A 19,490-nucleotide genomic window follows, 5' to 3' on the forward strand; every position below is an offset into this window, starting at 1 on the left:
TGCCACTTTGCAGTAAGCAATGGCCATTGCCTGAGCTCTGAGACCATCTGTCTCCAGCACCCACGGCTCTGATAGCTCTCCCACGGGCCAATCAGGAAGCCAATGTAACTATTTTGTGTGCAAGGTCCTCCTAAGTGGCTTATCAAGCTCACTGAGTAGCTATTATCAAGTGATCAGGAAACAGTATTTTGGGTCTCGTTATCACTTTAAACAAAGTTGTCCATTTGGCTTTGCTTTAATTTAGCCCAGTAAATGTAGTAAAGGAAATATCAAATAATTTGTTTTACATGGATATGTGATTCATTCCTTCAGTCTGAGGAAGAAATGTTCAACCTTGATTTTGAAGAGATAATTGATCATTTGAGATAATGCATATAAAACACATAGCACAGTGAAGTGTCTGTCCTATCATAGACACTTGATAAGTGTTCATTGTCTTTCCTTTCCTATCTTTTCTTTCTCATTACAGAAATCTACATGCTAATTGCCTTCAATAAATGTTTGCAAAAGGGGAAGATTATGACTAAAAATTTTATTTCTTCATAATCTTTCATTCTCAATTTTTTCAAACACATATCTTGTGCTGGGAACTCCTAAAGATACTAGGATACAGTAATGAACAAAATATATGAAAACCTATTCATCATAGAGCTTAAATTATTCATATGTAATTCTGCATAATACTTAGATTTGATTTATTACCCATTATTATTCTATTTAATTACAGATTACTTAGTTAAAATAAGGCACTATTATACCTCATGTTTTCAGTGTATTCTTCTATGCATCATATCATTCTATCTTCCCAACAGCTTTGAGAATTGGGGAGGACATTGTAATCCCAAGGTCACACAAGTATTAGGAGAAAGATTAATATTAACACTCCAAACTTTTAGACTTGTGTTTGTGACCTTTTACAATGTTCTGAATGTATGTGTCTCTCCAAATTTCATATACTGAAATCCTAACCCCTAAGGTGATGGTATTTGGAGGTGGAGGCTTTGGGAGGTAATTAAGACATCTGGGTGAAGCCCTCATGGGCTGGATTAGTGCCGCTGCGGAAGAGGCCTGCAGGAGCTTGTTAGTCCTTTTTGCCCTTCAGCCATGTGCGGACACAGCAAGAAGGTGCCATCTATAAAGCAGGGGGCCCTCACCAGATACCAAATCTGTTGGCACTTTGATCTTGGACTTCACAACCTCTATAACTTAAGAAATAAATTTCTGTTGTTTATAAATTACCTAGTGTAAGGCATTTTGTTATAGCCACCAGAATGCACTGATAACACCTATTGGTTACTCCACAGCCATTTCTTGTGAAAATAATGGCTGCACCTGGACAAATATATGGTATCCACACTAATGAAGATACGATAGCTTCTATTTCCTTGAGTATGAATGGAATATATTTGAATTTCCCAAGTAGTAATCTAACAGTTCATTCATTGACACTGTAATATAAATTAGAATCTCATAGGCAAATAAAACATTACCCTTAAAACATCAAATCTAATTAAATCCAGGTAACATTAACTGTTACCTGGATTTAATATAAAAGATTAGAGCTCTGTTTGCAAATTTCAATATTTGCCTATATGAGAATAGCAGCAGCTTTCCCCCATTATGGAAACCTGCTGAGTAGAAAGTGAGAAGGCAGAATTTTTAAAAACCACAGGAGCTGAGACAGGATTTACCTGCAGCCACTGCTTTTCAGGTTGCCAGTAGTGACTTTTTAAATGTATAATCAAGCTGCAAAAGACAATGAAGAAGATAAAGAAGATAAAGAGGTAAAGGTATAAAGCTACATGTGCCTCCAAAAGAGTGGGCACCTTAGTTTATTTTAAGGGAAATATGTTAAGATGCCCTAATATTTTTAAAGGAAAAATACTTGTATTTAGAAACCTAAGACACAGCACTTAAACCTGTTATCACCACACCTCCTCTTCCTTCCCATCCCTCCAGAATTATAAAATGTTTCTCCTTTCAGCCCTTCCTATCCTAATGTCAGCTTCTTTAATCTCAGAATGCCAACAGACTTCTGAGACATTATCTTAGTAATCCTCTTAAGAGAGAGGATTCATGAGCCAGATATCTTCCTAAAATCCACAGGTTTTGCAAGCCAGCTAGGTGGAAGGAGAATTCCTTTGTACATCTGTAGCATCTGTCTACATTGAAGCTTCCAAATACTTTGCCGAATTATCTAATTATCGCTTTCAACATCCCTTGGAGAGAAGCAGGCAGCGGTCAGGAGGTGGTAATACCAATTCTGTTTCTTAAAGGGGTAGAGCTAATGATTTGTACTACAATAAGTTGGCTTATCCTGCAGCGATAACCTCTAAAAACTTCTGTTCTGTTGTAAAAAGAAGCCCTTTAGTGTCTTAAAATAGCATTCTTCTCTGGAATTAAAAGCAGAGGAGGGTGGAACAGCTTCACAAATACCTCCAAGTCAATGCAGTTCTATCTGAATCACGTCTCTCCTTGGCAGGTTACAACCACCTTCACAGTATATCTCAGGGTGGGTTCTTTGGAACACCAGTCTTATGAGAACCCCATGAGGAAACCATGGTCAAATAGTTTTGGGAAACACTACCGATGTCATCCTCCCTGTCAATGAGTCTGACCACATGTTATCATGATGGAGCCCTTGTGAAGTTACCTAATTTAAAATTAGGTGGAATCTATGATTTGTATAACAGCCATTTGCCCTTAAAATAATATTTTGTGGAAAACATTTAAGAGACATCCATTAGCAGGGTGCGGTTGGCATGCACCTGTGGTCCCAGCTACTCGGGAGGCTGAGGTAAGAGGATAGCCTGAGCCCAGGAGGTTGAGGCTGCAGTGTGTTGTGTTTGTGCCATTGCACTCCAGTCTGGGCAATGGAGTGAGACCCCGTCTCTAAAATAAAATTAAAAGATTTTTAAAAGGTTAAAAAAAGAAAGAAAAGAACAAGAAACATCAGACCAGACATTTTTTTCTTCAAACTTTCTTATCTAGAAAGCAAAACTTCTGGAAAATACAGATTATGGCATGATAAAATTAACTAATTATCAGGCATGCACTTTTCTAGACATGTGGTTCTGTTTTTCTGCCTTACATATTGTACTTTATCATCATAGTGTATCTGTGTGGTAAATAATATTGTTATTCCCATTTGACAGACAAGGAAACTGAGGCTCAGAGAGGCCCCTGTAAATGTTAGCATGGCAATAGGCTGTCCTCAGCCTCATCCATCTGCCCACCTATATATACTTGTCCTTGGTAAATGCAATCAGTTTCAGGGCTTTAAGTACCATCTTTAAGCCGATGATCCCAACCTCCATCTCCAGCCATAACCAACTGATCTACTGACTGTCATTGAACCTATGGCCCTATCCATCACATTATTATTTCTCAATTGTTTTTTTTCCCTTATTCAAAATGTAAAATGTTGGGATACCCAAGCCACTGAGGGAAAGGCTAACTGGTCTCTTATACTAACCTAGCCATGGCCTTCATGAGCCACAAAACTGTGCCTAACTATACTGCTGCTAGAGCAAACTCAGAAAATTGAGACGGTCCAAGTTTTCTGCCCAAAAATTTCCTTTGTCACCCACCCTGTGACTCTCATATTTTAAAAATACTTTTTTCAGGATAACAGATTGCTTGCTTCTTAGTCTGCTCAGGCTGCTATAACACAATGCCATGAACTGGGTGGCTTATGAAAAACAGAAATTTATTTGTCACATTTCTGGAGGCTGGGAAGTCTAAGATCAAGGCTTTAGCAGATTTGATGTCTGGTGAGGACCTGCATGGTGTTTTATAGATGATGGCACCTTCCCACTGTGTCCTCACATGAGACAAGGGTGCTGTCCGGATCGTTTGTTGTTGTTTTTTAATAAGGGCACTAATCCTATTCTTGAGGGTAGAGCCTAATCACCTCCCAAAGGACCTACCTCCTAATTCCATCACATCTGTGATTAGATTTCAACTTATGAATTCTTGGAGGACACAGATATTCAGACACATGTATTAAACATCAAATTATTAATTTTTACTTTGTAAGTCATCTAAGTTATATGATAGATATATGTTAAGGTATATTCTCAGTATAAGACTAATACAAAAGTTTTTTATCATTTCTAAGCAAAAACAACGGCAAAGTACTCCTTCGTAAACCATTCTCATTAGGTTTTGTAAAATTCTGAAAAATAGCTCTTGATACCTAGGCTGGGAACTTCTGTAATGGAGGGGTCCTTGCGCCCAGAGCTCCCAAGATGGCCACGGGCGGCTTCCAAGATGGCGACAAGCCTCTTGTTCTCTGACCTGGGGTTCTTGGCCTCACAGATTCCAAGGAATGGAATCTTGGGCCATGGGGTGAGTGTTACAGCTCTATTAGAAGCCGTGGGTCACGGAAGAGAACCGTGGAATCCAGCGACTAGTGCTTAGCTGAATTAGGACAAACCGAGGCACTTAGCCGTGCAGGAACAATGGCAAGCCTTTAGCCCCATCTGGAGCGGCAAGGGGCACCTTACTGGATCAGGAGCACAGTGGACACCCGCCGGATCCGGAGGGGTGGGAGTCAGCGGTGGGTCTGCAACAAACAGCAGTGGTGGATGGTGAGCGAAAGCTCAGCTCCAGCCGTAACAAACACAGACCAGAAGAGTGTGCAGTTGCAAGATTTAATAGAGTGAAAACAGAGCTGCCATACAATGGGAGGGGACCCAAAGAGGGTAGCCCTTGCTGGCTGGAATGCCTGGGTTTATATCCCGATCATTGTCCCTCCCCCTGTGCTCTTAGGCGATAGATGATTGGCTATTTCTTTACCTCCTGTTTTTGCCTAATTAGCATTTTAAGCTCTCTTTACTACCTGATCGGGTGTGAGCTAAGTTGCAAGCCTCGTGTTTAAAGGTGGATCCGGTCACCTTCCCAGCTAGGCTTCAGGATTCTTAATCCGCCTAGGAAATCCAGCTAGTCCTGTCTCTCACTTCCACACTAAAAGCACTTCTGTTTTTGGCACTTCTGTTTTTCTAAGGGTATGATAGGATCTCTGTTTAGGGGCTTTCAAGATGTGAGGTTGTTGTGACAGATTGTTATGTAGGTCTCCACCTGATTATGTGGCCAGGTGTTGTTTCCAAAGTAATTAGAAGTCAGTGTTTTCCTCAGTTTTGGTCACAGACCCAGTGATTTCTGCATGGAAGCTATCTTCAACATCCAAACCTGACCTAAATAACAGAAAGCTACTAGGCTATATTAACTAACCTATGTTCTGTAATAATTAACTCCCTCCAAAAAAAAAAAAAAAATTCCAGCAAACGTGAGGTTTTTCCATTATGATGAAATATCTCCCTAGAACACTAATATTCTTTCAGGGCATTCGTGTTTCTTTGATTTAACTTAACCCAGTGAGCCAGATTTTTCCCAAAGGGTGAATTAAAAAGTCCATTAACTCTTTCAGTACATGGCTTCATGAAATCTCAGCAAGGCCATTAGTATTGTTTCGCCTTAGGCTTTACATTTTTTAAAAGTCAGCTGTCACTTTCAAAGCAATCCAGAATAGCACACTCAACAGATCCCTGGAGCTTTGGAAATGTTAATGCCCTCCATCAGCAGCGACCTTGCCAGAGGGAAATGATTTAGGCACTAGGGAGAAAAGGGCCCACTATCTTTATCACACCGGTTTACACCATCAGCTTCAGAAATTGTGTGAGAGAAGAATAATCAATAGTGTGTTAAGAGCAATCTCGAGGAATGCCAAGACAAAGTACCGCCGCTCCGCAAAATGCTGAGTTGAAGGAGAACTTTTGAATACAACAAAAGAAAAATTAGCTGTAGTGGTAAAACAAAATGAATTGTGTCTCAAGACGGAATTTGTCATTGTGAATGGCACTCAGGAGCTCTCTGCGTACTTCAGTGGAATCACATCATATGCGTGATGAAAAATGGTTATTTTAGAGTTAAACAACACAGAATGAAATAACAAAACTGGAACGAATGCATTGCAAGTGTACTACATGCAAGTTAAGGATCAGCCCACGTAAATAACCCCAAAAAGTTTACTGAAGGAAAAATATCTAGAAAAATCATCTGCTATGGAGAAATGGAAGAAATAGAATAAAGTTAAACTTCATCAAAGTTTCCTGAAAATGTTACTGCATTTCCTGTAGTTCTAGTAAAGGTATTATCTCTCGATAACCAGCACAGAGTGTAAAGCTTCTAAAAACAGCAAAGGAAGTGTCTCCACACCACCCTGAGTGAAATCACTGTGGAAAAGAACTGGCAGCTCAGTCCCTAAGATCATTACAATAAAATGTTTGATTTCCCATAGCAATCTTAATTGTGACATGAACAGCTGTCAACAACAAAATTAGAGGAAGCTGTTATTATATGGATTTCATCCACATTTGCTTGTCCTATTTCTATACCACTGCTCAAGAGAGTGTTTTTAAAGAATTCTTCCAGTAGAGATTTTCATTACTCAAAGGGGAGTCACTGAAATTATTTGGCTTTATGTGCTATACAATGAAATAATTTGTCATGATAACAGGAATCCCAAACGGATGTTTATAGAATGCCAAATTCAAGTATGTAAAAGTGAGATACAATTCATTTAATCCTGAAATCATCCTGTGGAGTAACTATTGCAATCCCTATTTTTAGTACAGTTGATTCTCTTTATTGTAGTTATGTTCTATAAAGTCACTGCAAACATTGACTTAGCAAATACTGAACCGTTGCAGCAATGAGAAATACAAGGTTAGGCTCCTGCAAGCCACTGGGCACAACAGTTTCATCAACCAATCAATATGTAGCCTTGTGTTATGTGTGTTTCTGTGAAAAGACACCTTATTTAATATATATTGTTGATTCATTAACATTGAACTCATAGCACTATAACTCAGGCTTGAAGTTTATCTAACATACATATTTTTGCTATAAGACACATTACACATCTTGTGGTTAGGAAAGCTTGACAGTACTTCAGCCCGATGCTTGGGGACCATTTTAAACATTGAAATCAACAAGAAAAAGCACAAAAATGTGAAAAACATTGTACTACATAGACCACAAAGAGAACACTTGTTTACAGTCTGAGAGCTGAAATAAGGAGAGTGTCTTCTCCAACCTCAGCTGGGAACATGACTCAGATTTTTTGGCACTGTGTCTCTATGTCCATGAGAGTGCTGTGAGTATTAATTCTGGGGTTACAAATAAATTTTAATGAGTAAGCAAAGTTGCAAATATGTATCTACCAATAATAAGATTGACTGTGTATGCTGAAACTATGAGTCAGGGATTATAGTTGGTCACTGTGTATCTGTCTGGGTAATTCTTTCTGTTATATTAGTGGTTATACTTGTTTACATTTCAAAATTAGAGTTTATTGGACGTAAAAGTTTCATAAGAAATGTGGACACCATTGCATTGCACATTTCTGCTTCATGAATTTAGGAGAAAACTCATTGTATAGCTGTTTTTACTTTTCAATGGTTCTTCCAGGTCTTTCAGGGATGTGGTCAGCCCAAACCTGCTCCAGCCCTCAGATCTGCCCGCTCAGCTCCTGAAAATTTTAATACACGTTTCAGGCCCTACAATCCTGAGGAAAGACCAACAACTGCTGCAGGCACAAGCTTGGACCGGCTGGTGAGTATTCTCAGATTGATAACCATGGCGGATGCTTTGTTTTACCAAGGTCATTCTTTGAAACTCCCAGGAGATTCTGGAAAAGTTTGTTATAAGAGTCATCTCATGCTTATATCTGCCTCTGTTCTTAATTAGAATATTGAAAAGTAATGGGATCTTTCTTTTGGGTCATGTATTGGATTATTTAAGAAATCTATTAATCCATTAAGAAACTATTAATGCATGTGTGCAGTGACCACATTTTCAACTTCTTATTTCTCATGAAATATTAATTTGAAAACTAAGTTGCCAGTTCTTCCAGAGATATAATTGCAATAGCACATTTCTTACTCATCTGCTTCAGTTCTTTTCTGAAAATGGTTATGTATTCAATTATGATATAATGCAAGTTTATTATGACTTCTTATTTGCAAAGTTTTCTGTTTGAAAGACCTTGCCCGGAAACCCCAAATCAATGTTACTATCATTTTTTTTTTCTTTTTTAGGTGTCTTTAAAAAGTTGGAATCCTTAGAATTAGTCACTCTTTGAGCTGTTTAGATGTGTGTCAGGGGACTCAGTGATATCCATCATCAAAGCAGTTTATAATACTCGGAAAATACAACCATAAACATAGTAAATACAATTTTTTAATGTGTTTTAAAGACCAAATTTTGCTATAAAAAAAAGCTCATAATTTCAAAGAAATACTGCCTGATTATTTTTAATTCAATTTCTTCCATTTGTAGTACTGTAAACACTTTATATACCTACAATTGTTAGTGCTATTAATGTTGCTTTGCCAATTATCTTGATGTAAAATTAACAGATAAAATCCTTAATGTCATAAAGCACTTGAACCACATCTGACTGTGTCATATAAAGTCAGATCTCAAAGACTGCCAGTTATGAAAATACTTTTATTAGTCACTGTTATAAATTGCTTTATGATTTTAGTTAATATCCTTCTATAGTGTAGAACTCATAAGATTATATTGGTTGAATTTGGCCTCAAAGTAAGTACATCTCAGCATTTCTGTCTATAAAAATCAAATGTGCTTACAACCTAAAGGCCTATCCATGAAGTATCAAAATAAAGGGGTAACTAACTGTTACATTTTGTTATAAATTTATTGCCATTTATTAGCAAATAAAACCTTCTCTCTAGCGTAGATATTTGTAGTTGCTGCAACCTTCTACTTTACCTGGCTTATATCTATTCTTTTTTTTTTCCCTTGAGACAGGGCTTCACTCTGCCCCAGGCTGGAGTGCAGTGTCATGATCATGGCTCACTGCAAACTTGACCTGCTGGGCTCAAGTGATCCTCCTACCTTAGCTTCCTGAGTAGCTGAGACCACAGGCATACACCACCATGCCCAGCTTTTTATTTTTTTGTAGAGGCGTGGTTTTGCCATGTTGTTCAGGCTGGTCTCGAACTCTTGAGCTCAAGCAATCCACCTGCCTCGGCCTCCCAAAGTGCTGGGATTACAGGCATGAGCCAACGCGCTCAGCGGCTTACATCTATTCTCTATTGCAGTTTCAGGAAAAGTTTAAAAATAGTCACCACTTTTCTTTTAAACAACCAATTAGATTCCACCAAATAACTAGTCAGCTGTTTTAAAGAAATGATGGTTTTCATTAGATTATATTGTTTAAATTTTACTTTACAAATTGCATTGTATATCAAGATCTTTCTAACCAGAGGACAAATGGTGAGTATGGGTTTGGTCCCTTTTTTCCCATTTTCGCTGGCTCTAACTTAGTTATTGGAACAATTCAGTCTTTTCTGAATTTTTGTAAAATCTAATTTAAGAACAGGAGTACAATGTGAGATGAATAAGTTCTAAAGATCTGAGGTACTACATTGTGCCTGCAGCTAACAATAGTGTATTGTTCACTTAAAAAAAAACTGTTAAGAGGGTAGATGTCATGTTAAGTATCCTTACCACAATAAAATAAAATAAAATAAAAAGTTTTAAAAGAACTGGGGTACATTTTGCACTTAGTTAAAATTGCACTGAATCTGAATAATATAATGATATGTATGGCAACTAATTAATTTTTTCCCTCTGAAACAGAGAAGCCATTTTCCCTCATCCCCGGGAGAAATAAACACACACCCTTAAACAGGGGAAGTAGAGCAAGAAAAATATGTTTCTAAAGACAATGTTTTTGCAGCTTAGCATAAACTAAGTAAAGCATCAACACTTCGAGAATTTTCTCTGGTGTTTAAAATCTGACGGACATGAAAATTGAGATTTGAACCTTTTATAAAGGAACTTTATTGGTAATGTTCAAAATGCTCTAGCTATAAAGGTCTTGAGAGTATAGACAAGTAGCAAACAGAATGAAAATCTTCTACCTTTTGCACCCCTCAAAAACATATTTTATCCATCTTTTTCTGAAAATGATTGGTAATGGTTAAACGTATCATTACAAGTAAAAGCCAAGGACCAGACTCTGTGCCTAAGTATTTAAATCAATAAGCCAATTTTATTCTAAAACATTCTCAGACAGCATGTAGCATTTACTTCCTCAAAGGTGTGGCTTCAGGCTCTGTAAGTGAAAATTGCAGTTTTACTGATTTTTTTATTAAATTCTGATCCCTTCCCAAATGGTAAGAATTAGTGACGTGTAATGCACAGCCAGCCATAAGCCCACTTTGCTCAGCTCCTGAGAACAAGGCACTGTTTGCGCATCAAACGGAGCTATACCGAGGTTATTCCTGAGAGACACGAGTTAGGTCCAAAGCTAATAACAGAGTCTCAGCAGCCATTGGCTCTCCTGAGGCCTTCGTCCTTTGGGGCTCCAATATAGCTCTGAACGCTGGAAAGTTGGGGGAGTTATCCTTGGCCAGACTCCAGTCCAACAGTCAAACATGCTCATCTTTAAGAAGGATGCACTGCGAAACTATCCAGATGGGTCTGTCATCCATTACAGCCTATTTAGGCTGTTTATAAACAAGTCTCATATTACCTACTCCTGTTTTAATTTTCCCTGGAAAAGATGTTTCCTGAATATTTATAAGAAGCATGTGTCTGAGAAAAGGAGGATAATTGGAAAAGATTTCTCTTCATTTCTTGAAGTGTTTCAGCAGAAAAATGCTTCAAAGGACGATATCAAAACACTACTCCAATCACCCCACCCCTTTTGCCAAAATGAAAATAACTATAAAGCACTTGGAGAGTTACTTCTTAGTGCCATTTAAATTAGTACCTGTGGTAATAAATTTGGGCCCTGTTGGTAAATGTTCTTATATCAGTTATTCTAAAGCTATTTTTTTAATGTGAACTGGTCATTATGGGGTTTGTTTTAAAAATAAAACTACCAACCCCAAGCTGAGTAAACTGCTGCTAAACCTTATATAAAATAATTGAAAACAAAACTCTCTCTTAAAAAATACACCAGTTCCATCATTTAACATCTTATTATATTTATAAGGAACTTATAAATTCTTTTGTATCTCTAGGGAACATTTCCGTTTGCTCCTCTAAAGTTATATACACATAAGAAGCAGTTGAGGTAGTCAGAAGCTTTCAGACATACTACCCTAAAGTGGTTTGTGTTATCCAAGAATGAGTGAATGTATTTTTATAAATTTAGCTGCTCATGGAAAGCCAACTCATCTGAGACTATTGCAGTCCCTACCGCCAACAGCCATGATTTGTTGAGGATACTAATGTTATCAACTGCAGTAATTCAGTTAACAGAGTCATCCTACCATCACGTTGCTTTCTTGTCACCAACAAACTCCCCTTAGAAGCCCCTCTGTCCTAGCTGACTATTAATGACTTTCAATCAAACAGGCCAGAGATTATTGTTTGTACTCAGGAAGAGACTGGTTATGTTCCTTTATTCTTAAATGTGTACTCTGCAAATTCTCTTACATAATTTGATGTGAAACTATAATTTTTTAAAAGACGGTTCCAATTCACTGGAAATGTCAAGTATAAAAATAAATCAGCACAAAATAGCTCGATTTTTAAGATCTGAGCATCAAAAGGTATTTCAAATTAGCCTCTGTAAAAGGCAATTAGTTGTACAGCTCAGAAAATTAGAGCATAACATGTTCTACAGCTCACAGACGCACTTGGACAGGGAGTGTCAGTTACTTTATTCCAGCTGATTCATTAGAGTAAAAATGGACTGTGCATGGTGTATCTTAGAGGAATATATTTTATAAAAGTAAATTTAAAAAAAAAGCCAGGTTTGGAAATTAACTCAACAAGTTGGTGATGACTTAGAGCCATAAATCTCCAGTAAGTATTCAACACTGTACTGTGGATGTGGATTTCTCAAATATCCTACTGGTCGTTCTGAGGGAATTTGGGGTGGGGATGGGTGGAATGCCAACCAACAAAGCTCAACTTTGTGCCTGTTCTGTGCTATTATGTATAGAATAATCTCTTTTTCTTTTTCCTTTAAATTTGTTTTCCTCTTGCTTCCCAGAGGACTGTGTGGCGGACTATGCAGCATAGCGTAAGCATTGGTCTTATTCTTCCTCTCATTCCCATTTGTCTTTGTACAGTCATTCTGGAGAGTCCCTGAGAAATTCCTCCTCCACTATCCCTTTCCAAATTATCTGGAGTGGATTGAATACTGCACATAGCCAACTTGTTTAGTCGTTTCCTCTCTGCTTGTGATTTATGGTTAACAACCATTTTCATATTCTTTTCCAATGGCCAAGTTTTCAATCTAATCTTGGTGGAAGACCAGCTCATCGAATGGCTGATTTAAATTCTGTCCCAATGTTCAGACGATGCGTAGTCTGCCTGGAAAACTAGCTCTTCCCTGTTAGAATATATTGGCCTTTTTCTTCTTGTGCTAATAAGAACAAACCAACATCAGCCCTCATGCATAAGGTGCTAATGTTTCCATTAGCTGAGACATAGAAAATTCAAGGGATTAAAAAATAGGTTGTTTGCTTTTCGTTTTCTACTTGAATTTCCTGATATCTTTCAGAGCATTCAGAGCATTTGGAGAGGGAACATTGGATATTTTTTACTTGAAAGATTACCCCCAATATGGGGCTGAGGACAAGAACACTCAGGCTATCTTACTTGACTATATTAACCAAAATAGTCAGTTATCTAATCTGGTTTCCACAATACCATTGCATGCTAGTAACACTTTTTTTTTTTTTTTTTTTTTTTGAGATGGAATCTTACCTCTTCCACCTCCCAGGTTCAAGTAATTCACCTGCCTTGGCCTCCCGAGTAGCTGGGATTACAGGTGCACACCACCACACCCAGATAATTTTTGTATTCTTAGTAGAGACGGAGTTTCACCATGTTTGCCAGGCTGGTCTTGAACTTCTGGCATCAAGTGATCCATCCGTCTGGGCCTCCCAAAGTGCTGGGATTACAGGCGAGAGCCACTGTGTCCAGCCCTGATAACACTTCTTAAATACATGCACTCTACATGGTATCATGGACTGAGGAAGGAAGGTGACTCTCACCTGAGGGGTACATATTTATTTGTGCAGCACACCTGTGACATCATAGTGTTAACTGTTTGGCCTTAAATCCAGGCAGTGATAACACAATGTCTAAAATCCCTTCTTTGAAATCATGTTTTTAAAAAGAAATTGTCCCCTGAGTACTATCCCCATTCATTATTCCTGAGATCATATGCCCATATCCATATGCCCTGAGACCAGGGCAATTTGGGTGAAGAAAGTTAGGAGGTAAATCTGGAACAGGAACGCTGCAGAAAGGAAGACCTTGAGAAGGGGACAGGGAAGACAAATAGCTCAAGGGCTCCTGACACTAAGAGGGAAAGGGGAGGGGAAAACATCATGGGTGGGACAAGTCAGGGTTCTGTTCGATTGGTCCCATTGATAACTAAAGTGGCTTCAGTTAAGTCAGTAGTGTCTGCCCTTTCCAACACAATCTCTTGGGAGCTCCAGGTTTTCCTGCAGCTGGTCCAGTTCAGTTTCCTTATGTAATGGTCATCATGACCCTTGTAGCTTTCCTGAAGAGTTGTCACTTCCTTGAACATACTGGAATGAATACATATCATAACATCCCTGTGTCTGCTGGACTTCCCTACTTGTCCCTATAACCTTATCTAGACCAAAACAAACAACACAAAAACCAGATGTCTGTTTTGTATATGAATCTTCCAAAAATACACTGTAACTTTTGAAATTCATCGGTAGGTCACTGGTGACAAACATGTTGTTAATATTATTACATACATATTTAAGTACTTACAGAAGATCATCAAGATATGCAACTTTTTTAATTGTTCTGAAACAAAATGGACAAAGCAACTGACATTCTGGCATTATTTCCTGCCTGATGGTTAGTACCAGTTTCAGTAAAATGCTGGTGATAAAAATGTTCTTCCATGCCTCTTTGGGGCTGTTTTGGTGCGATTTAGAAACTGTTGGTTATAAGAAATCAGGAAACTGTCTGTTGTTCATTTTAAATTGCCATGGCATTTCATTGTCACCTCAAAGGATTCTGCACCCAGCTAAATCCACTAGTTTGCATTTCAAAAGGATGTCAGGCTGTGCTTAAGAAACTGCTTTATTATCTAGACCTTCAGCCACTGTGTTTAGGTGAAACTGATATTTCCCACCTTCCACCCCAACACAGACACACACGAAGACGCACGCGCGCATGTGCTCACACACACACACACACACACACACACATGCACTCACCCTCAGTCTTCGCTTGGCCTGAACAAAAAAAGTAAAACCTCAATAACAACAGTAAGCCAGATTCTCCACTTTAATTAGTTTTCTAAAGATAAATGGGTCAAGGCCAGATTGGCTTTCAGCCTCCGCTGCAGCTGAATAAATTATGTCCCATTCACCCCAGCAAACAAATGGCTACTGCTTCATCCACTTCAGGTTGTGAACGGCCCGGTCTTGCCTGAACTTGCTTTATCTATTTGCTGCGAAACCCCACTGAGACACCCCAGTTTCATTTTCAATGAACCCTTGGTAATAACAGCAGCAAAATGCAGTGAGCTTTCAAAGCAGGGAGAAAATAAAAAAACGTTAAAACCAAACCACCCAACTTATTCTGTCTCGGTTTCTGCTCTTCTCCGGGCAACATCAGCAGCATGTGGTAGCAGAGAGAGCCGCCTGTCACAGGCTTCTTTCCATTTAGGAGGCTGTGATTGATGAGGCCCAAGTGGGGAACATCATAAGACACATATATAAAATGATGGCTTATCTCCAGGATATTCTGCTTATTCCATGGAGTGGAAGGATGCACGAATCTAATTCAATGGTATGCACTGTTGGAAACCTGGATGGAACTCCTGCCCTTATGTGGATTTTTCAGTTCACACCCAATGGGCAGTGAACTATTTTTACATCCCTGAGAAGCTATTCTTTTGGGCATGTGTAAGAATAGTGAAAATAGAAGGCACATAGACCTCTCTTTCAGTCCTGGCAAAGTTGTGTTTAATTGCACAGGGCTGTATACCCTGGGGAGAAGGAAGAGTACACTCACTCTGGCTACATAACTCCCTGGGAGATACTAAAGCCCAGTCCACATCACTGCTTTAAGACATGTTCAGAGAATCATATGGATTCTGACAACGAAATAATGTTATGCAACATGTTTTGGAAGGGGAACAATTTTGCACAACTTAATATTAAGTGTGAGTTATATTAAATCATGTTGGGGGCGATTTGTTAACAAAACTCTTTTCAACTCTGGATTAAACTCTCCTTTATCCTCAGAAACACTTAAGCAAGAGCTTTGGTGACCTCTGTATCATAAAAAATGAAATGTTACACTTTCAGAGCCAAAATAGGGCTATTAGAGATTTTATATCTATTTTATGGCATGCTGATATGCTTATTTTCTGCTTCAGGCTTTAAAATTTCTTTCAGAATTCCTAGACTTCAGCTAAACCCAAATTGATGCATTCTATAGATATCAATCTATCAATAAATTATTGATTGAGTTATTCTCTGTTGCATAGCACTTAGTAAAACTAGCTGCTATGTACAATCTACATTATAGCATGTTGTTAGTGCTGGCGTCATCAAAAGGCAAGTGACTGTTTAGAAAAGCCGTTACTTTCCAAGTCAGTTAGACATGCTATGTCTTCTCCAGAGAACAGTACATAGTATAGAGGCTCATGGAATATTAATATTAGCATACAATAAGTGGGAGTTTGATTTTGCAATCTCAGATTGACTATGCCAAAAAAGAATATGTAGAAGGCATATTAACAAATGAATAATCATTGGCCAAATATGCAAATTAAAAACATTAAACATCTGTAGCGTCCTTAATATAGGCCATGTCTAATAGCTCATTTTCCCTTCTTAAGCCAGAACTTTCTGCCCAAACCTTGAACAAATTAAACAGAAGCTTTGTTGTCAGTTATGAACCAGTCAGATGCAAAAGTCCATCTGCACACTCGTTTCATGGTAACTGTCCTTTATTCTGCTATGTAATTGGTGTTTTGGTGGATTGATTATGGAAGTCTGGATAGACAAGCCACACTAAACTGCTCAAACCATACCTTTAAAAATATTTGTTCATGAGCCTCATCAGTTGACATAGATCTTTTATTAAATTATTGGATAGATTAAAGAACCTTTTCCTTGTCATGGAAAATCTGCAACAATATTTTCTCTTAGCTGTCTGAGATATTTGCACCACAACTCCCAAATGTGATGTTCATGCTTATGAGAGATAGAGCTGAAGAAATAGGATATTTCATAAATACCAGTTTTGATGTATTTGCTGTATAATCAATCAGCTTCTAACAGACTCTGGGGCCTATGGAATACATTTTAAAGGACTGGGAATTTGGCTATTCCCATAACATACTCGGACACTCTTTACTGCTAGCAATAAACCTCAGACATAAACATTGTAGAGAAAAAGCAGATGAAAAGGAACCCATCTGAGTGAAAATTGACTTCCCTTCATAACTATGAAAGGTAGAAAGCTATTTGCAATACACAATAACTTTATTACTAAGTTCATTCACAGTCATTATCGTCAAAGGCTCTGACTTCATGGGTATTTTCTTATACCCATAACACTGGCTGAGCTATCAAAAAATAGAAAGTCAGGTTGATAGTCAATGAATGAACCACCACCAGCAGCAGCTCCATTATATTGCTGGCTAACAAATACTTTGTTGGAAGTTGGTTTGTGTGATATCTGTAGAAGCTTTTCCAATGCTGTATTGATCCAGATGGACCAGGCCACGCAAGGCCACACCTATAAACGATCCCCAAAATGGCTCACAACAACACAAGTTTATTTCTTGTATGTGCCAAGTGTTCATTATGCATTGGCTGTGAGTCAGCTACGTGTGGTCATCACCCTTACTCCAGCACCCGGGGTGACAGAGCAGCCATTATCTGGAGGTTCACCTGTCACAATGGCAGGGGAAATGGAGAATGTGGCAAAGGTGGCTGTTCATGTCTCTACCTGGAAGGGTCACATCATACTGATCACGTCTCATTGGCCAAAGCAAGTCACATTATCAAGCCATCAGGAAGTCAGGGACATATGTTCCTATGTGCCTCACATAGAGAGAGAAAAAGGACATGTTAGTGAACAGTAACATTATCGACCACAAACACTATGATGAAGGCAAGATTTTTAAATTGATAAAAATCCATGTCATTACTCTCTCCAACCCTAAGACAAACCTTACATGAAAAGGAACAGAAAAATCAGTCTTTCCTTTATTCACCATATTTATTGTGCACTAACATGAACCATGTGTAGGTGACTAGACCATAATCAAAGAACTCACAACACTTTAGGGCAAACTTGTCCAACCCACAGCCCATGGCCCGCATGTGGCCCAGGATGGCTTTGAATGCGGCCCAACACAAATTTGTAAACGTCCTGAAAACATTATGAGATTTTTTGCAATTTGTTTTTAGCTCATCAGCTGTCTTTAGTGTTAGTATATCTTATGTGTGTCCCAAGACAATTCCTCTTCTTCCAAAAAACGGCCCAGGGAAGCCAAAAGATTGGACACCTCTGCTTTAGAGGATGACAGGCAAAAATAATTATTATTTAAATCAGACCATGCTCTTGTAAAGATTGCCCTGCAAATGAACCAACTCTTCTATGGTCTTTTGAAAGAACTAACTTTAAAAAAAAAAAATTTAGAATCCTAGGAGAAATCTAAGTTCTTATTAGAGAGGGGGTATCTACATTGTCCTACAAAACCATCATCCTTTTTCGGTCAGGCTGATTTTCAGCATCGGATGCCAACGGAGCTTACCTGAACTTTGAGTTCAATCATCATTCAACCAGAGCAAAGGATCCCACCCCAAATCTGAAGGCAGTGTCTCAAAGGAGGATACAGAAGTTGTTGCCAAGAAATAGGAGAAAAGTGGCGATAAAGAAACAGAATGAGCAAAAACCTTTTACTACTGGCATCTAGATGTCTTTCAGATCCAGACAATATGTATTTTAAATGAGGCTTTGATATTGCACATTGTGAGAGCTGCTCTTGTATGACTTCATGTCGTGTTTGCTTAGGCAAAGCGATTTTTCTGCTCTTCTTTCTGGGCCAAACTGGCTGCAGCAAATCAAATTGTTCTCCCTTTCTGTCTCTTTCATACATCATCATTTAAAATCACCAAGAATTCACATTCTGGAACCTGCTGTTGTCTTCTTGTACAATATCAGTTGATTTCTGAACAGCCTTCATCGAAGGAGAACACTTTTTACAGGTTAATCAGGGAAATTGCACTGGCTGACAGCAACAGCAAACTTATCCATGTCAGTGATAGTCTCAGGAATGTGTGTGTCATTGGCTTCTGCGTGGAATTATTTGCAAAATTGTAGAGCTTTGATTCAGCTGGAAGAAAACTTAGAATACAAATTCATAAATTATTTATGCATGATGAGGCAGGAAACCAATGACTTTGTAAATTTTATTCTAAGGGATTTTGACCTCAGAAAACTCCCCAAAGCAGCCAGCATTCATTTCTGTGAAAAACACTCATCTCTGTACTTGAAAAAGCTAAGCATTTCCTTTGCTTGTTCTTTGCAGCTCCTTGAATGCTAGAAAAAAAGGGTAAACACAAAACGTCCAGAAGAGCTCTGAGAAGAAAACATAGAGGCAGCAAACTGCCCTAATTGATCTACTCACATAAAATCCAAAAACCCAGAGGCTATCTTTAGTGCAAGACATGTCTGCACAAAAATGTTTCCAGTTACTCAGGAAAATCAAATCTTCTTTATGCAAAATGTCTTCAAGGAACAAGAAGTATTTCATTAGGATTTTAATGGTGAGGGCTCAAGTGAAAGGATCCTCATGCTCTCTTTTGTCAAGTTTTTTTTGACAAAATGAATAAAATTAAAAGCTTTTTACAGTATAATCATTTTTTAAAGTTTCCTTCCTCCATGATTTTGGAGAATGAGAAGTAAAATCAATATTTAGGAATTTTTTTAAGAAGCTGACTTTCAATAACTTGGATCGTAGTATGACAAGGAAGGGTATAGTGTATGTGAGTGTGAGAGTGTGTGTGTGCATGTGTGTGCATGTGTGTGTGTTTCTTTTTTAATTACTCTCCACTCTTTGTGCCCAATAACAATAGGTGGACAACTCAGAGATTGTTACAATTATTTACCAAATTGTAGCCAAAGAATGCTATTTTTATATAAATGTTTGTGATTCATCACTACTTTTTAAAATTCAGGAACACTCAGTTGTTGTGAACAAAATGTGAGTAGCAGCTTCCAATAGCTCCTAATGGCACACATGAATTGGCACCGCTCTCTGCTTCATGGAAGAGTAGAGGGAAGAAGATAAGAGGATCCTTTCCAGAACAGGCCCCAAATCTTATGTATTTTTACTGATTTTTGTCTTATCTGTTTGCTCTATCAATTACTGAAAGAGAGATTTTCACTATGCGAGTAGACCTATTTTTCTTTGT

The 19,490-nt window shown here is 38.3% G+C and overlaps 1 protein-coding gene across 2 annotated transcripts in view; it reads left to right on the forward strand.

Annotated features, from left to right (window-relative positions):
* The window catches only part of GPC6 (glypican 6), a 1,182,651-nt gene that overhangs the window by 1,068,138 nt on the left and 95,023 nt on the right, over positions 1–19,490 (forward strand). Inside the window, exons 6-7 of one of the 2 annotated variants that reach the window (XM_003952414.6) lie at positions 7,474–7,617; positions 12,044–12,073. In XM_003952414.6, the coding sequence (XP_003952463.1) occupies positions 7,474–7,617; positions 12,044–12,073 (174 nt within the window). The remainder of the gene's footprint in view (positions 1–7,473; positions 7,618–12,043; positions 12,074–19,490) is intronic. The other variant, XM_509698.7, reaches the window with a different exon arrangement.

This window comes from Pan troglodytes, chromosome 14, assembly GCF_028858775.2.
Source record: "Pan troglodytes isolate AG18354 chromosome 14, NHGRI_mPanTro3-v2.0_pri, whole genome shotgun sequence".
Taxonomy (NCBI): Eukaryota; Metazoa; Chordata; class Mammalia; order Primates; family Hominidae; genus Pan; species Pan troglodytes.